The sequence below is a fragment of the Bison bison genome, unplaced genomic scaffold (genome assembly GCF_000754665.1).
Source record: "Bison bison bison isolate TAMUID 2011002044 unplaced genomic scaffold, Bison_UMD1.0 scf7180017864373, whole genome shotgun sequence".
Lineage (NCBI taxonomy): Eukaryota > Metazoa > Chordata > Mammalia > Artiodactyla > Bovidae > Bison > Bison bison.
In genome coordinates this window covers 8282245-8296888 of record NW_011494945.1, presented here as the reverse complement: position 1 = coordinate 8296888, position 14644 = coordinate 8282245, and the positions used below count along the sequence as shown (strand labels likewise).

General features: G+C 38.1%; 1 protein-coding gene across 1 annotated transcript in view; it reads right to left on the bottom strand.

The window, feature by feature from the left end:
• PDSS2 (prenyl (decaprenyl) diphosphate synthase, subunit 2) overlaps positions 1 to 14644 on the bottom strand; it is a 268981-nt gene that overhangs the window by 74600 nt on the left and 179737 nt on the right. The window contains exon 4 of the mRNA XM_010856657.1: positions 6814 to 6888. Coding sequence (XP_010854959.1) covers positions 6814 to 6888 — 75 coding nt within the window. The remainder of the gene's footprint in view (positions 1 to 6813; positions 6889 to 14644) is intronic.

Below are 14644 nucleotides of genomic sequence, written 5' to 3'. Positions count from 1 at the left end.
GAAAAAAAAAAAAAGAATGGATCTTTACTATTTCAGCGATAGTGTTAAAATCAGTTGAGAATTTGATTCGCTTTAAAACCCTCTCTCGGCTTCCCTAGTGGCTCAATGGTAAAGAATCCGCCTGCAACTCAGGAGACGCAAGTTTGATCCCTGGGTTGGGAAGATCCCCTGGAGAAGGAACTGGTGACCCACTCCAGTATTCTCGTCTGGGAAATCCCATGGACAGAGGAGCCTGGCAAGCTACAGTCCATGGGGTCCCAAAAGAGTTGGACATGATTTAGTGACTAAACCTCTGAAAATAGGGAAGAAGTCTGCTGTTCCCCATTTCAACAGCAATAGAAATTGAAGACACATGCCTTGCAGAGGACCTTGATTAGATTCCTAAGGAGGGAGCAGGAGTGGATGGGAAATAAACAATAAAAAATCAGAAAAAGTCAGTGTTGGGGTTCCTAAGATCACTCCCAAGTTTGATGATTTGTTAGGAGGATACACAGGACTCAGCATATAGTTGAACTCACAGGTATGGTTTATTACACCAAAAGGATACAAAGTAAAACCAGCAAAGGAAAAAGGTGCATGAGATGAAGACTGGAGGAAACCAGGTATAAGGTGTTAAGAATTCTTCCTCTTCTGGTAGAGTCACAAAAGATGTGATTAATTACTCCAAGAATTAACACATATGAACACACACGTGAAATGCTGTCTAGCAGGTATATTCACTGGTGACTCAGTCCTCAGGGTTTTGGTTGGAGCTGGCAATGTAGGTATCCTCTGCCTAACATGTACCAAAACTCTAGACTCTCAGAAGGAAAGTAGGTGATCAACATAAACCATACTGTTGGCAGAGACTGTTTAGGTACAGTGAACTGCCCTTATCAGTTAGAGAATGGGGGAAACATTTCTAAAATCCAAGTTTCCAGATGCTAGCCAAGGGCTAACCTTACAAGCAGGTTTTTTTTAAGGACAGTAGTCCTTTTTTGCATAGGGATATATTAAAAATATTCTTACTTTTTGATTCAAGAATGTGACTTTCATTCAGAACTTTTTTAGCAAACAGTATGAAATACAGCAAAGTTATATACGCTAAAATGTTCATCATAATATCGTTTACATTAGTAAAAAAAAAAAAAGGAAAGGAAACAAAGTAAGTGTCCAAAAACTGTGGAATGGTTCAGTAAATTATAGTACAGTATATGAATGAAAGTAATGAAGAAATATTAAATAGCCATTAGATATTTTGAAGACTTTTAGTAACAAAAATGACTATCCTGGGGAGTAAATCAGAATGAAAAAATTATATATACAATAATAACTCAAAAATGGGAGAAATTAAAAAAAATGGGAGGAATACAGAATGAAAGCTAGAAGGAAATACACTAGAATGTAATCATGATTCATTTCTGGGGGGTGGCTTATATAAAATAATTTTTATTTTCTTCGACCTTTTCCTGTGCTGTCAATTTTTAGTTAATGAACACGTATTTACTTTTCTAATTAGAAACTAAGTTATAATAATAACATAATTGTGTTAAAAAGATTTTAGATATAATGGCCTATGGATTCAAAGCAACTTTAGCTAATCTATAAAATATTTAGTATGCACAGTGAATAATATGAATAGAATGTTAACGAGGGAACTTTTAGCATGGCAAATGACCATTTAAAGTGTATTTTTAAATCTGATGTGCTTCTTTGTTTAATTAGTTAACAAGAAAAGAAAAAACAGGTAAATGGAAGGAAGATATAAACACTAAAAAAAGCACAATGACTAATTTTTATTGCAAGGAAGAAATGGCTCACAAACTAGCAAAAATACAAAAATAAAAATGTTATTTGCAAAGGATAGCACAAGGATGAATTTTCTAAATAACACTGAATCCCAATTTACATACAATCTGTTAAGCATTACTAACATAAGTCACATAAATTTTCATAGTTTTAAGGAGGATTAGGTAATTACTCTACAAACTTCCAGAGAAGGTGATTTTTAACATATTTAGTTACAACTCCCCTCCATTTGTTTTAATGCATCTACTCTAGTCAGAGATACTACTCCATAGAAAGCTATTTTTATACTACCCGGCTTCTTCATCACTGCACTAAGAAAGGAGCACTAAGGAGGGAGAAAACAGACCACTATTGTATCCTCTTATCCCTGGAGAGATGAAATGGTTTGCAGCTCATTTTAAATCACAAAGCAATTCTTTTGTGTACGAATTGGCCCCAGGAGAGGAGGTTGTGCAACTCACTTTCCACATGACCTCCACTTGTGGCTGCTTCCCAATCGTGTCAGAACATGAAAACCTTGAAGGCACTCCATGTGGGGCAGTGCTCTCTCTGCCTCTGAAGTGACTCCTGGGCCAAGTTAGAAAAACCAAATTCTGAAGAGCCACTACAATGGAAAGCACACTCAGAAGGAGGGTAAAAAACCCAGAATTTTTCTGGTTAGGAAGGGAAATGTGGTTAACCTAAATTGGTCCTAGAGAGCAAATGGAGGCATCAAGAAGGACTTCTGCTTCAGTTCAACTATGCATTTTTGTTTCCGTTATAAAAAAAGAACAGCTCTTTAAATGGTTTGGCTATATTCAGAAATGTAACTGCTTAAAAAAATACTGAAGTGTCTGGGAAGGTAGCAGGGAAAGAGGACAGATGACAAAGCATTGCTAGAGTCTTCTGAGTAAAATTTACTAGATAATCAAAGTCAGCAACTGGTGCCTACTAACAGGTGGTTCATCGAAGACTTTGTTGCTACCTCTCTTCTCTTTCCCAGGAAGAAAGATTATACGGGACTTGGAGTCAAAAAAACCTGGGTTCGGATCATGTCACTGTCAAACATGTGTTAACCATTTCCAGACACTATGTTTTCCTGGCATTTGTCATCTCTGAATTTTAGGCTTTTTCCTCTATAAAATGGGTATACCAAGAAATGATACCGTTTTCATAGGTGATTATGTAGAAAGAAAGCATAAGCAAACTGTGAAGTGCTAAGCATTTATTATTGTTGTTGCTAGTAGTTCTGCCTGAAATACAGAAAGTATTTAACAGATGTTCACAAAGTTATTAATAAACTGTAGCAACTATAATGGACAAATGGTAAGAGTAAATAAGTCAAGAACCTTAAAATCAACAATAACATTTTCACTTAAAACTTAACAGATATTTAACAACAAAACATTAATATCTTATATGGAACTATTAGGTTGGTGCAAGTGTAATTGCAGTTTCGGGCCATGAATTTTGAGTCATTATAACTAGGTTCAAACACAGCTTTATTAATCAAAATAGGAACCATTACAATCAACACAATTTTGCCAACAAGAAACAAGTTTGTTCCTGTAGCATAAAAATCTGTGCTTTGGGATTCGATGAACTCTTGGAAAGCAATTTCTGCTTTCTGGTTGTGGAAGCGTTTTCCCTGCAAAAAGTTGTCGAGACACACAAAGAAGTGGTAGTTGGTTGGCAAGAGGGCAGGTGAATGTGGCGGATGAGGCAAAACTTTGTGGTCCAATTTGTTCAACTTTTGAAGTGTTGAATGTGTGATATGCGGTCAGGCGCTGTCGTGGAGAACTAGGCTGATTCTGTTGACCAATGCCAGTTGCACGCATTGCAGTTTTTTGTGCATCTCATCGATTTGCTGAGCATACTTCTCAGATGTAATGGTGTCTCCAAGATTCAGATAGCTATAGTGGATCAGACAGGCAGCAGACCATCAAATAGTGACCATGAACTTTTTTTGATGCAAGTTTGGCTTTGGGAGGTGCTTTGGAGCTTCTTCTCGGTCCAACCACTGAGCTGGTCGTTACTGGTTGTCATATAAAATCCACTTTTCTTTGCACATCACAATCCGATCAAGAAATGGTTCGTTGTTGTTGTGTAAAATAAGAAAATATGACACTTCAAAAGAACAACTTTTTTGATTTGCAGTCAGTTCATGAGCTACCCACTTACAGAGCTTTTTCACTTTTCCAATTTGCTTCAAATGCCGAATGATCATAGAATGGCGTACGTAGAGTTCTTTGGCTACTTCTCGTGTAGTTGTAAGAGAATCAGCTTCAATGATCGCTCTCAGTTGGTTGTTGTCAACTTCCAAAGGCTGGCTACTGCGCTCCTCATCTTCAAAGCTCTTGTCTCCTTTGCAAAACTTCTTGAACCTCCAGTGCACTGTATGTTCATTAGCAGTTCCTGGACCAAATGTGCTGAAGTGAAGTGAAGTCACTCAGTCATGTCCAACTCTTCGCAACCCCATGGACTGCAGCCTCCCAGGCTCCTCTGTCCATGGGATTTTCCAGGCAACAGTACTGGAGTGGGTTGCCATTTCCTTCTCCAGGGGATCTTCCCGACTCAGGGATTGAACCCAGGTCTCCTGCATTGCAGGCAGATGCTTTACCCTCTAAGCCACCAAGGAAGCTGCAAATGATCTCTGCTGCTTTACAACCAAGCCATTTGGAATTCAAATAAGAAAACTGCTAGAATTTGCTTTTTGTCTAACATCATTTCCACAGTCTAAAATAAATATAAAATAAGTAGCAAGTAATAAGTCATTAGCAAAAAATATAAAGCAAGAAATGTGCATTAAAATGATGTATAACATGAGTGAGTGAGTGAAAGTTGCTCAGTCGTGTCTGACTCTTTGTGACCCCATGGACTATACAGCCCATGGAATTCTCTAGGCCAGAATACTGGAGTGGGTAGCCGTTCCCTACTCCAGGGGTTTTTCCAAACCCAGGAATCGAACCCAGGTCTCCTGCATTACAGGCGGATTCTTTACCAGCTGAGCCACTAGGGAAGCCCAATATATAACATAATCACATTTATTTAAGAACGTATTCAATAACAAACAGCAAATTTTGACAATGCAAAAACCATAAATAGTTTTGCACCAACCTAATAACACCTCCATCCATGGAATTATCTAGGCAGGCAGACGCTTTACCATCTGAGCCACCAGGGAATCCCAATAAACACCTAAGAAATATCCCAGGGGAAAAACAATGCTGCCAGAAGCATGCATGCGCACTTAGTCATGTCTGACTCTTTGTGACCCCATGGACTGCAGCCCGCCAGGCTCCTCTGTCTATGGAATTTTCCAGGCAAGAATAATGGAGTCGGTTGCCATTTCCTTCTCCAAAACTGCCAGAAGAGGTCACTGCAATCATCATATATGGTGGGATCTCAGGTATGGCAGAGGCATGCTTGCAGATCAGGTTTCATTAAGGTACAGGATGAGAGGTTAAGAGCTGAGTTCTTAAGTTCAAATCTCAACTGGCAAGTTGTATGACTATGGGTACATTAATCTTTTCTAAGCCTCAGTTTTCACAGATGTAAAATGGGCAGAGCAGTAGTCTCTGCTAGCAGGATTACTGTGAAGACTTCAAGGAAGACACTCATGAATTACTTACCATAGTGTTATGTGCTTGTTGTTGTTTAGTTGCTAACTTGTGTTGGACACTGTTCGACCCTGTGGATTGAAGCCTGCCAGGGTCCTCTGTCCATGGGATTTCCCAAGCAAGATTGCTAGAGTGGGCTGCTATTTCCTTCTCCAGGGGATCTTCCCAACCCAGGGCTCAATCCCAGGTCTCCTGCATTGGCAGGTGGATGCTTTACCACTGAGCCACCAGGGATGCCCATTATGTGCTTACCTACCATCATCTTCCTCATACTTTATGTGAGGTGTCTTTTTATGAGTGGAACTAGACCAGGTCCTCCATTTACAAACTGCTATTTACCCTCAGCCGTGGCAGAGAACCATGGTATGCTTTTGAAAAACACAGCCAATGGGGTCTACTGTGGTCATATATCCTGCCAGTCACCACACAGCACTATGCTACGTAGATGAAGTTAAGATATGCCTGCCAGGAACTGTGTTCCCTGAACCAAATGTTAGCAGATGTTCAAGGTACCGTTCTTCATATTTCACTAACCACTCTCTGAGCCATCCAGAATCCCTGGGTTATACTTTTAAATTTAAAATTTCATATCCAGGTTGCTCATGCCCTATGTTTCACTTCCAGTAAAATTTATCTTTCTTTTTTTTCAAATGGAAATGTCAAAAAGCTTAAGATGTGCATACATGCATATTTTTCCTAATTTTAGTGAGTGGAATCTTGCTAATGCAGAAAGCTAAAGAAGTTAGAATAATGAAACACTAATAAAGGAGTCCCTTATAATAGCATATAACATGTTAAATGATGGTGGTGGTCAATGAAGCAATTGCTTCATATTCAATATCCTGCTGAAATGAAATAACTGCATTTTAAGGAAATAAAACATAACCCTTTTTGAGATGTCCTGCTAAATGAGTCAAAAAACCTTAATTCTAGATCTATAAAATTAATCAAAATAATCCAACTGTGCAATCACTCTACATCTTATCATAGAGAATCTAATAGTGCAGTAAATTCTAGATCTTGGATATAAAAGACATTCCTCCCTTATGCCCCCAACAGGTCACCTTCTTGGGATCACATCCACACTTTTGGGACACGGAAAGCCTCTTCTTCCGAGGAAAGCCTGGGTCCAGCACCTCACCATGAGCTGCTTCTCCAGCCTGTCTGCCTTATTGACAGTGCTACCTGCCAGCCAGAAGCATCCTGGTGTCTACTGGGCTGCTGCAGACGGAGCAGACTGTGAATCCAGCCAGAGGATAAGAGGTTGTTTTAATTGGCTAAATCTGCTATGTACTAAGCGTATGGCCATGAATTTGTAGCCAAAACACTAATCTAAACACAAAACAAGAATGACATTTTCGCTCAATTCTAGTTCTGCCATGAGGGTTTTTAATCTAACATTTTATAATGAGTACCAAATCCTTACCTTTGCTAAAGTAGAATTTTCATAGTATACTCCTTGTACCAAATCCATAAGAGCACTTGCTAAAAGTTCCACAACCTAAAATACAAGAAAACAAGAAAAAAATCAGAAGAATTTAAAAAATGTATCCCCATTTTTACCTCAGACTGCCTCAGGAGGCTCAGTTGCAAGGGAGTATTGTGTTTGATAGAAAAAAAAGGGGGGATTATGCACAAAAATCCTGGCAAATGGCATTGTCCACCTGGATATTAGAGCTGTGATCCAATTTTTCCAGTCACAATTCAAACAAAAAAAAAAATCTTACAAGCATAGCATTTAACTAATATGTGAAAAACCAGTAACAGTCATATTGAATATAAGTTTAAATTTCAGATAATCAATAAAATCTGAACCCAATTTATTTTCTGAATGTTTGTTTCTGTCAGGTGGATACTTTTTCAATATCGCCATTCTGGGAGCCATCACAATGCCAATTTTCATACTTAACACAGAAAGAAAAGCAAAAGCAAAAGAACAGTTAACCTTTCTAATGTGTTCATTCTGTTGCACTAAAAATGTGCTGTGGATATATTTGGTATAGGGCCTTTGGGTCAAATGTACTACAACACTGAAAATTTTAATAGAACTGTAATAGTAAAATTGTATTCATCTAACCTGTATTATTTTCAAGGCTTAGACTATTTAAAAAATCAAACAAAATCAAAAGCTTTGAACTTGTTCCAGAATGAAAAACAAGCAGAAAACAGAAATGGTCTCCTTGGAACTACTGTACAATTTAGAGTTGTTTGCATAAACCATAATTCAAGAGGATAAAATAGTGGTATTTATTATAATGTTCAATGCAGTCATTTCAAACAACAATTCTCAAGGAAACCCTATCTGTTTCTTACCAAGTCTTATTATCTTGTATATTTAGCTCTCTATGTTATGCAGTCTTATATCAAATTCCCACTCTTGGCTTCCTAAAATTTAGCTTAGTTCTGATTGAATTAAAGGATTTTGTTTCAGCTTTTATCATTCTTGTAATTGAAGACATTATTAAGCCAAAGGATACAGACTCAAACAACAAGTTACTTCAACCTCAGGTACCTTGGATTTAATAAACATTTTCTTAGAGGTAAATGACATTAATTTGTAGAAAGGTATGCTTTAAAATTTTAACACATAAGCATTTATCTCCAAATTTATATTTACATTCATCCTGCATAACACACACAAGGCTGCTGATATGGAAATTTTGCTGATTAAAGGGATATTTTTTTTCTAGCTCTGCAGATGGGTTAATTTGTAAGACCTATACAAAGTCTTTTTTTTTTTTCAATCGCATTGCCCTTTAGGTAACCAAATACTTAAGAAATATTGTAGCAATATAAGCTGCAGAGGAACTACAAGGACAATGATCCTACAGTGTTACCAGATGTGTTGAGTTATTTAAGTGGGGAAAAGAGAAAAATGAATGGATTTTTTTTCCCCCTGAAGGTATCAGATAAGCTCTGCTCTCAAATCCAGGAGGATAGAGTATCGCCAATAGGTCTATGAAAGACTGTAACTAAATGCACAGCATCAGATTGGATTACAGTTTACACAAGCAACATCCCAAGGTCCCTCTGATGGCTGGACACATAATACAGATCAATCAGTCACTAAGAATGTTATGGTTTTGAAACAGTTTGAGGTCTGAGATCAGCACTGGTAAAGTGAAGAGGGATTTACAAAAAGAAACTCCGACACTAATTTTAACAGTGGACTTGGGTTTTGGATAACCAGAATTGTGTTCCCTTACTTTCTGAAATTCCAGACCAGGAAGAAGCAACAAAAACATTTTATTTTCTGATTCTTTTTCTGTTAATGCAATTAGCAAATATACCTGTATTTACAAATTTATAATTTATAAGTGACCTGTACTTCCAAATGACCATCCTTGCTTAAGCAGAATATAATACCTCCATTGCCAACAACAGCCATCAAAGAAAAAACTTTGGACTCGCTTTGGTTAACAAGTCCAGGAAGGTAGGAGAGTATAAAAAGCAGAATAGCCTAAGGGAGCTGCTTGTGTCCCAGACAAAAGTGACTTATCCAGCACACACTTAAGTATCTTTCCACTGTTTTAAATGTTTACTTTTAAAATTATACCCCAAAAAGATGTGTACCATTCTCCTTTAGAACCACAAATATTTCTAGGAAGATGATAGGGCTATCAGCCCGTATATATGTTAATAAGAACATTTAATGATCCGATCTTTTTTGTTCATTACATGGCTTACTACTATAGGCATTCACCTGTTTAGATATTTACTGTACTTAAATATAAGAAGGCACCGGGGGCTTCTCTGGTGGCTCAGTGGTAAAGAATCCACCTGCCAATACAGGAGACATGGGTTCAATCCCTGATCTGGGAAGATCCCAAATGCCATGCAGCAACTAAGCCCACGTGCCACAACTATTGAGCCTGTGCTCTAACCCAGGAGCCGCAATTACTGAGCCCAGGCACCACAACTACTGAAGCCCATGCTCTGCAACGAGAAGCCACTGACCATGCAGCAGCAAAGACATAGCACAGCAGTAAGTAAGTAAATAATTTTTTAAAAAGGCACTTGCTTAATGAGCTCTCCCCTCCATCCCCAATTCCTGCCTCAGATTCTTGAGGAATGATTTGTTTAGGCAACCTATCTAAAATTTACAGTAGCAAGGATAATGATAGCCAGAGAAGAACCTATAGCCTAACTGCCACACTTCGGTGCTTTAGATAGAAGTGACCCTGAGAAGGATTCAAGGACTACTGTTCCAAGCCCTTGGGCAGAGGAGGATAGGCGGGGCAAGCAAATACTTTCTATTAGAAAAAGATAGGCTAAAAAGACCCCCGAAGTTAGCCACCCTCAGAAGCCCAACAGATTAGAGAGCTGTAATGAAATAAAGCAAAACACTACAAGGGAGAAGATCTAAATTTTACTGCAAGGCGTTAACTACCAATTTCATTGTGAGATTTGGGGCAAATCAATTATTTCTCTGAATCTTGGTTTTCCTCAACTATTAAATGGGGGGGGGGGGCGGCAGTTGCAAAGCATAATTCCTTGAAGTTTCTTCCAGTTCTAAAATCCTGAGTTAAAAAATAAATAAATAAATAAATAAAATCCTGAGTTTAGAAATGCAAATCTTAGTATTTATAATGAAGAAATTAATTTGAAAACTGCTTTTTTTGTAAACTGATGAGACATCTTTGCTCATGATATTATTTTTAATTTGTTCTCTTCACATGGACCTTTCCCTCCAACTAAACTTTAATGATCACTTTCTTTGTGAAACTTTTTGTACACAATCCCTCTTGGTTCCAATATCTGAAATTATAATGAAACTATTTCTATTTTTTAAACCACTTTAAGTCATTTCCATTTCTTAAACTATAATGACTGGCAGCCCACTCCACCAACTGGCAAAGAAGTCCTAGTTGGGTCAATTAAAGGTCACACTGCTAAATTCTGGTCTTGAAGGGCTCTAATACTTGGAAATAACTCATATATATTGAATTCAGAACAATAACAGGTTTAAGTGCAAAGTTGCAACAAACAATAACGGCATAATTGACCATATTGCTTCCTTCCTTCTCTAATGAGTAAGTATGTAGAGCACTTAGAAGGGAATCTGGAACATAGTCTCAGGGAGTGTACAATATAAGTTAGACAGATGAAAGGCACAGCATGGAAACCAAGATTAAAGTGTGTCCAGATATTTGGGAAGAAAGTGGGTTTTAATTCAACAACTGAACACATGAAAAGACTATTTTAACCAAAATCAGAGGTCTCTAACACTGACTTACAGTTTTTTGAATCACTATTTCAGATTATATGACTGTCATTATCAATAATATAAAGTTTATTTTATAATAAACTTTAGAGAGTTTATTACTGCCTACAGAGTAATCAAACAGGAAACATGTTTCTTCATTTCTACATTTCTAGAGGTTGTGAGAACAGCAGAATAGCTTACCTGTACAGGCAGATGCAAAACTGCTTTTTGCACAAAAATGGATTGTGTCATGTGTTTAAGTCTGACTCTGCGGCAATGTCATACACTATCTCCAATCTTCTAAGTAACGCCTTAGATCTCAGTGAGCCAGAAGTCGTAACCATTCCCCATGTCAGTGTTATGAGCTGGTTTCTCCTGCCACCTTGTTTTTGGCTACCAGGGAGAAGGCTGCATAAGAAATGAAGTGGACATCAAATTGCTGTTCTCAAGCAAAATGTTGATCTTTTCCCATTTTAATCACTATTCTCTCACCGAAGATTAAAGATTAGGTATTTTTTAGATGCAGCTGAACCTTAGCACAATTACAGATCCGATATAAGTGATCTTTGGAATGGCTTTGTTAAATGGTTAATTCACGGGACAAATTTTACCAGTTGCAGGGGAATATGTCATTGCTTCATTCTTTATCTTTTGGCAAGGATAACCACAATTCAACAATTTTTTCAACTGAAAAACTAAAGTGTTGTGATTATTATGCCCTAAGCTATAATAAAATTGTCATCTTAAAAATTAGAAATTGAGAGAAGTAGGAGGTGGCATCCTCACTCACTGCTCTACAAAGATGTCGGTAACATATTCTTAAGGAAAAGAAAAAGAAAAGCTGGTTACAAAATAGAATAACATGACAGGTATTCTTTTTAAAAAAATCAGCTCAATCAATGTTTATGTATGCTGAGAAAAGTCTGATACAACAAAATAATAATAATAATAATGTAATCTGTAAGTGGTAAGAGTCTAGATGTTTTTAATTAAATTTTTTTCAACTTTTCTAATTTGCTTAAATTTATAATCACTTACTATATAATGTATTACATATTCTCCCCCCTTTATATATCTTACCTTTATAAACAGATACAACAGAAAACCTACTTCTAAGGCAGAGGGACAGGAGGAAGCACACCCTGCTTTAGCCTCAGAAAGGCTTCAAGCTAAGCTGTGTCCACACATTGATTTATGGAATATAGCAACAGAAAGTCCCTGGATTCGCAAAAATAAGATCAGGAACTGGTAATAAGCATTCTGTGCAGACAACTTGTGCCCTTCTCAATAAATGTGATTCAGGAGTACTGTCAGTTAGCATTTGACAGATGGAACAGACTCAACAGAGTTGTAGATGTTTCACTAGTAAACCAGACCACTTTGGTTTCAGCAAAGGAGTGCCTATTCTAAATTTAAAGTAAAATGCAACCACATCTTTGGAAAAATGTTAATTCTAAACTGATGTGGCTCAACTGAAACTTAAGCCATCATAAGCTATCTGAGTTTATATAAGAAGGTGGTATAATTGTATTTTAATTCACTTTAAAAAGGTCGCTATGTACTTAATCTGCCTGGTATATTAAAACTGTGGAGACTATTTATAATAGTCTTATAATCTATTTATAATCTTTTTAATTTATAAAGATTTTATACCTTTCAAAAACTTGCACTGGAAGGTTATTTTAATGATTTTTTTTTTACTACAGTTTGGAATGACAGGACAATGTATGATCCATCATGCTATCTGGGAAGCAAAAGAACACACAGCCCCTCAGCCTTTAGTACTCTTAACAGCTGCTAGCAAAGGAAACAGTCATGTGTGTGCATGCATCTGCCGTGCTCATGGCATTAATTATGCACAAATTTATTGCATTCCTCCCCCAGCCCCTAGGAACAAATAGCAAAGCATGAAGCAGTAGCAAAGGTAAAACACCCTTGAGGGAGAATTAATTCTTGGGAGGAACAAAAGATGGACTTGGTGCAAATACGTCCTTTTCAAAGAGCTTTGGCATTTGAAGGGATATTGTCAAGAATTTTTTTTTAAGCCACAGAAATTATATTTTCAGTGAAAACATTTTACAGAAAAATACTTTTATAGGTAAAGGATGCCAAATAGCCTGCTAACAGTAATCAGAGCCACTAGCTTCACACTTCTATTCCTCTACATTCAAATGGAGCACAAAGTATTTGAGAGATGCTTTTAAAGATGAAAGATTTACTTATATCACCAAGGTAAAGTACAGGAGGACTGGTAAAGGATGAGCGCTCTCCCATAGAGGCCAGTAATATCTAACATTTGTAAAGCACTTCATCATTTACAAACTGGGTGTAAGCAAACTATCTGGTTCCAGGTGGATTCAGTCCTCAGTACCTGGCCAGAGCTTCCAGGCTGGCAGCTTCAGTGGAGAAGCAATCTCTGAAGAACATGGGGAGCAGCAGCAGTGGCCAAATATAGGGTGAATCTGCTCACTCACCACCTGGGCACAAACCACCCAGATGAGCCCTAATCTGTATGCTGATTAGTATAAATGAGTGGCTTTAATAAGCCATTGATGAAGGCTATGAAAGAACGGTTCTCTCCACTCCTTCCTACCAGACAAGGACCAGGTTTAATGAAGACAATGATAAAAAGTCTGTTGTAGCAAACACACCACTAACTCACAGGAGTTCTGGAAGAAGCTTCTAACTCGGCTTTTTGAAGGGAGTCTTTTCAATGCTGCCAAATGTGTAAGGCCGTGCTTATTTGTGGGAGGGATGGCAATCTGTTCAAGTGAGCTGGAAGTTCTTTCTGGCTAAGGGGGAAGAGCAGAGAGAGAAATGGCACTACCAGTAGGACAGGTGCAGCAAAAACTAAGCAAATTGATAATCTTAATTTTTAATTTAGAACAGCTGATACATTGGTTTATAAACTCTAACTACTGGTAACATTTGTCAAAAGGGTTCATGAAAATTCAGTGAACTACAGAAAAGTAAAAAATCACAGCTGATAAAACAAATAGTCCACAAGTTCAGGAAAATGGCTTGCATATAAAGTTTGAAATTTAATATTACATTGGGTAGTGCACTCATTTCAAAAACATGTGTTGATAGCCTACTATGTACCTGGTACTGTATTAGTGAGAGAAGTGATGGCCATACAGAGAAAAAGGCCATTTATTTGTCTTTGATCACCTAGAAGGATAATACACAGATGAGCTGCATGACCTTGGGCCAGTGCATCACTTCTTAGGGGCTCAGTTTGCTTATCTAGGTAAGAGGTAACTGTATCAACAGTAAGCCCCAGGATCAGAAATACCTAAATGTGCACCTATACTGTGCACATTTGTAAGGAATGTCAATTACAATGTGCAATTGTATGTGTGTTAGTCACTCAGTTGTGTCCGACTCTTTGTGACCCCATGCACTGTAGCCCACCAGGCTCCTCTGTCCATGGGATTTTCTAGGCAGCAATACTGGAGTGGGTTGCCATCCCCTTCTCCAGGGGATCTTCCTGACCCAGGGATTGAACCCGGGTCTCCTGCATTGCAGGAGGTTTCCTTACGGTCTGAGCCACCAGGGAGGCCTGTGCAGTAAGTTATAGCCAATTAGCCAAAAACGTGGATTTCTTTTATTAGCAATACAAAAGTAATTCAAAAGTTGCTTACTTTTTGAATGAGGGTGTATGATTGGCTGTGTTTGTCACTGAGCAGTGACAAATATCATTTATTTAAACAATAATTCAGATCAGTGGCTCAGTCGTGTCCGACTCTTTGCAACCCCATGAATCATAGCATGCCAGGCCTCCCTGTCCATCACCAACTCCTGGAGTTCACCCAAACTAATGTGCATTGAGTCGGTGATGCCATCCAGCCATCTCATCCTCTGTCGTCCCCTTCTCCTCCTGCCTCCAATCCCTCCCAGCATCAGGGTCTTTTCCAATGAGTCAACTCTTCTCATGAGGTGGCCAAAGTATTGGAGTTTCAGCCTCAGCATCAGTCCTTCCAATGAACACCCAGGACTGGTCTCCTCTAGGATGGACTAGTTTGATCTGCTTGCAGTCCAAGGGACTCTC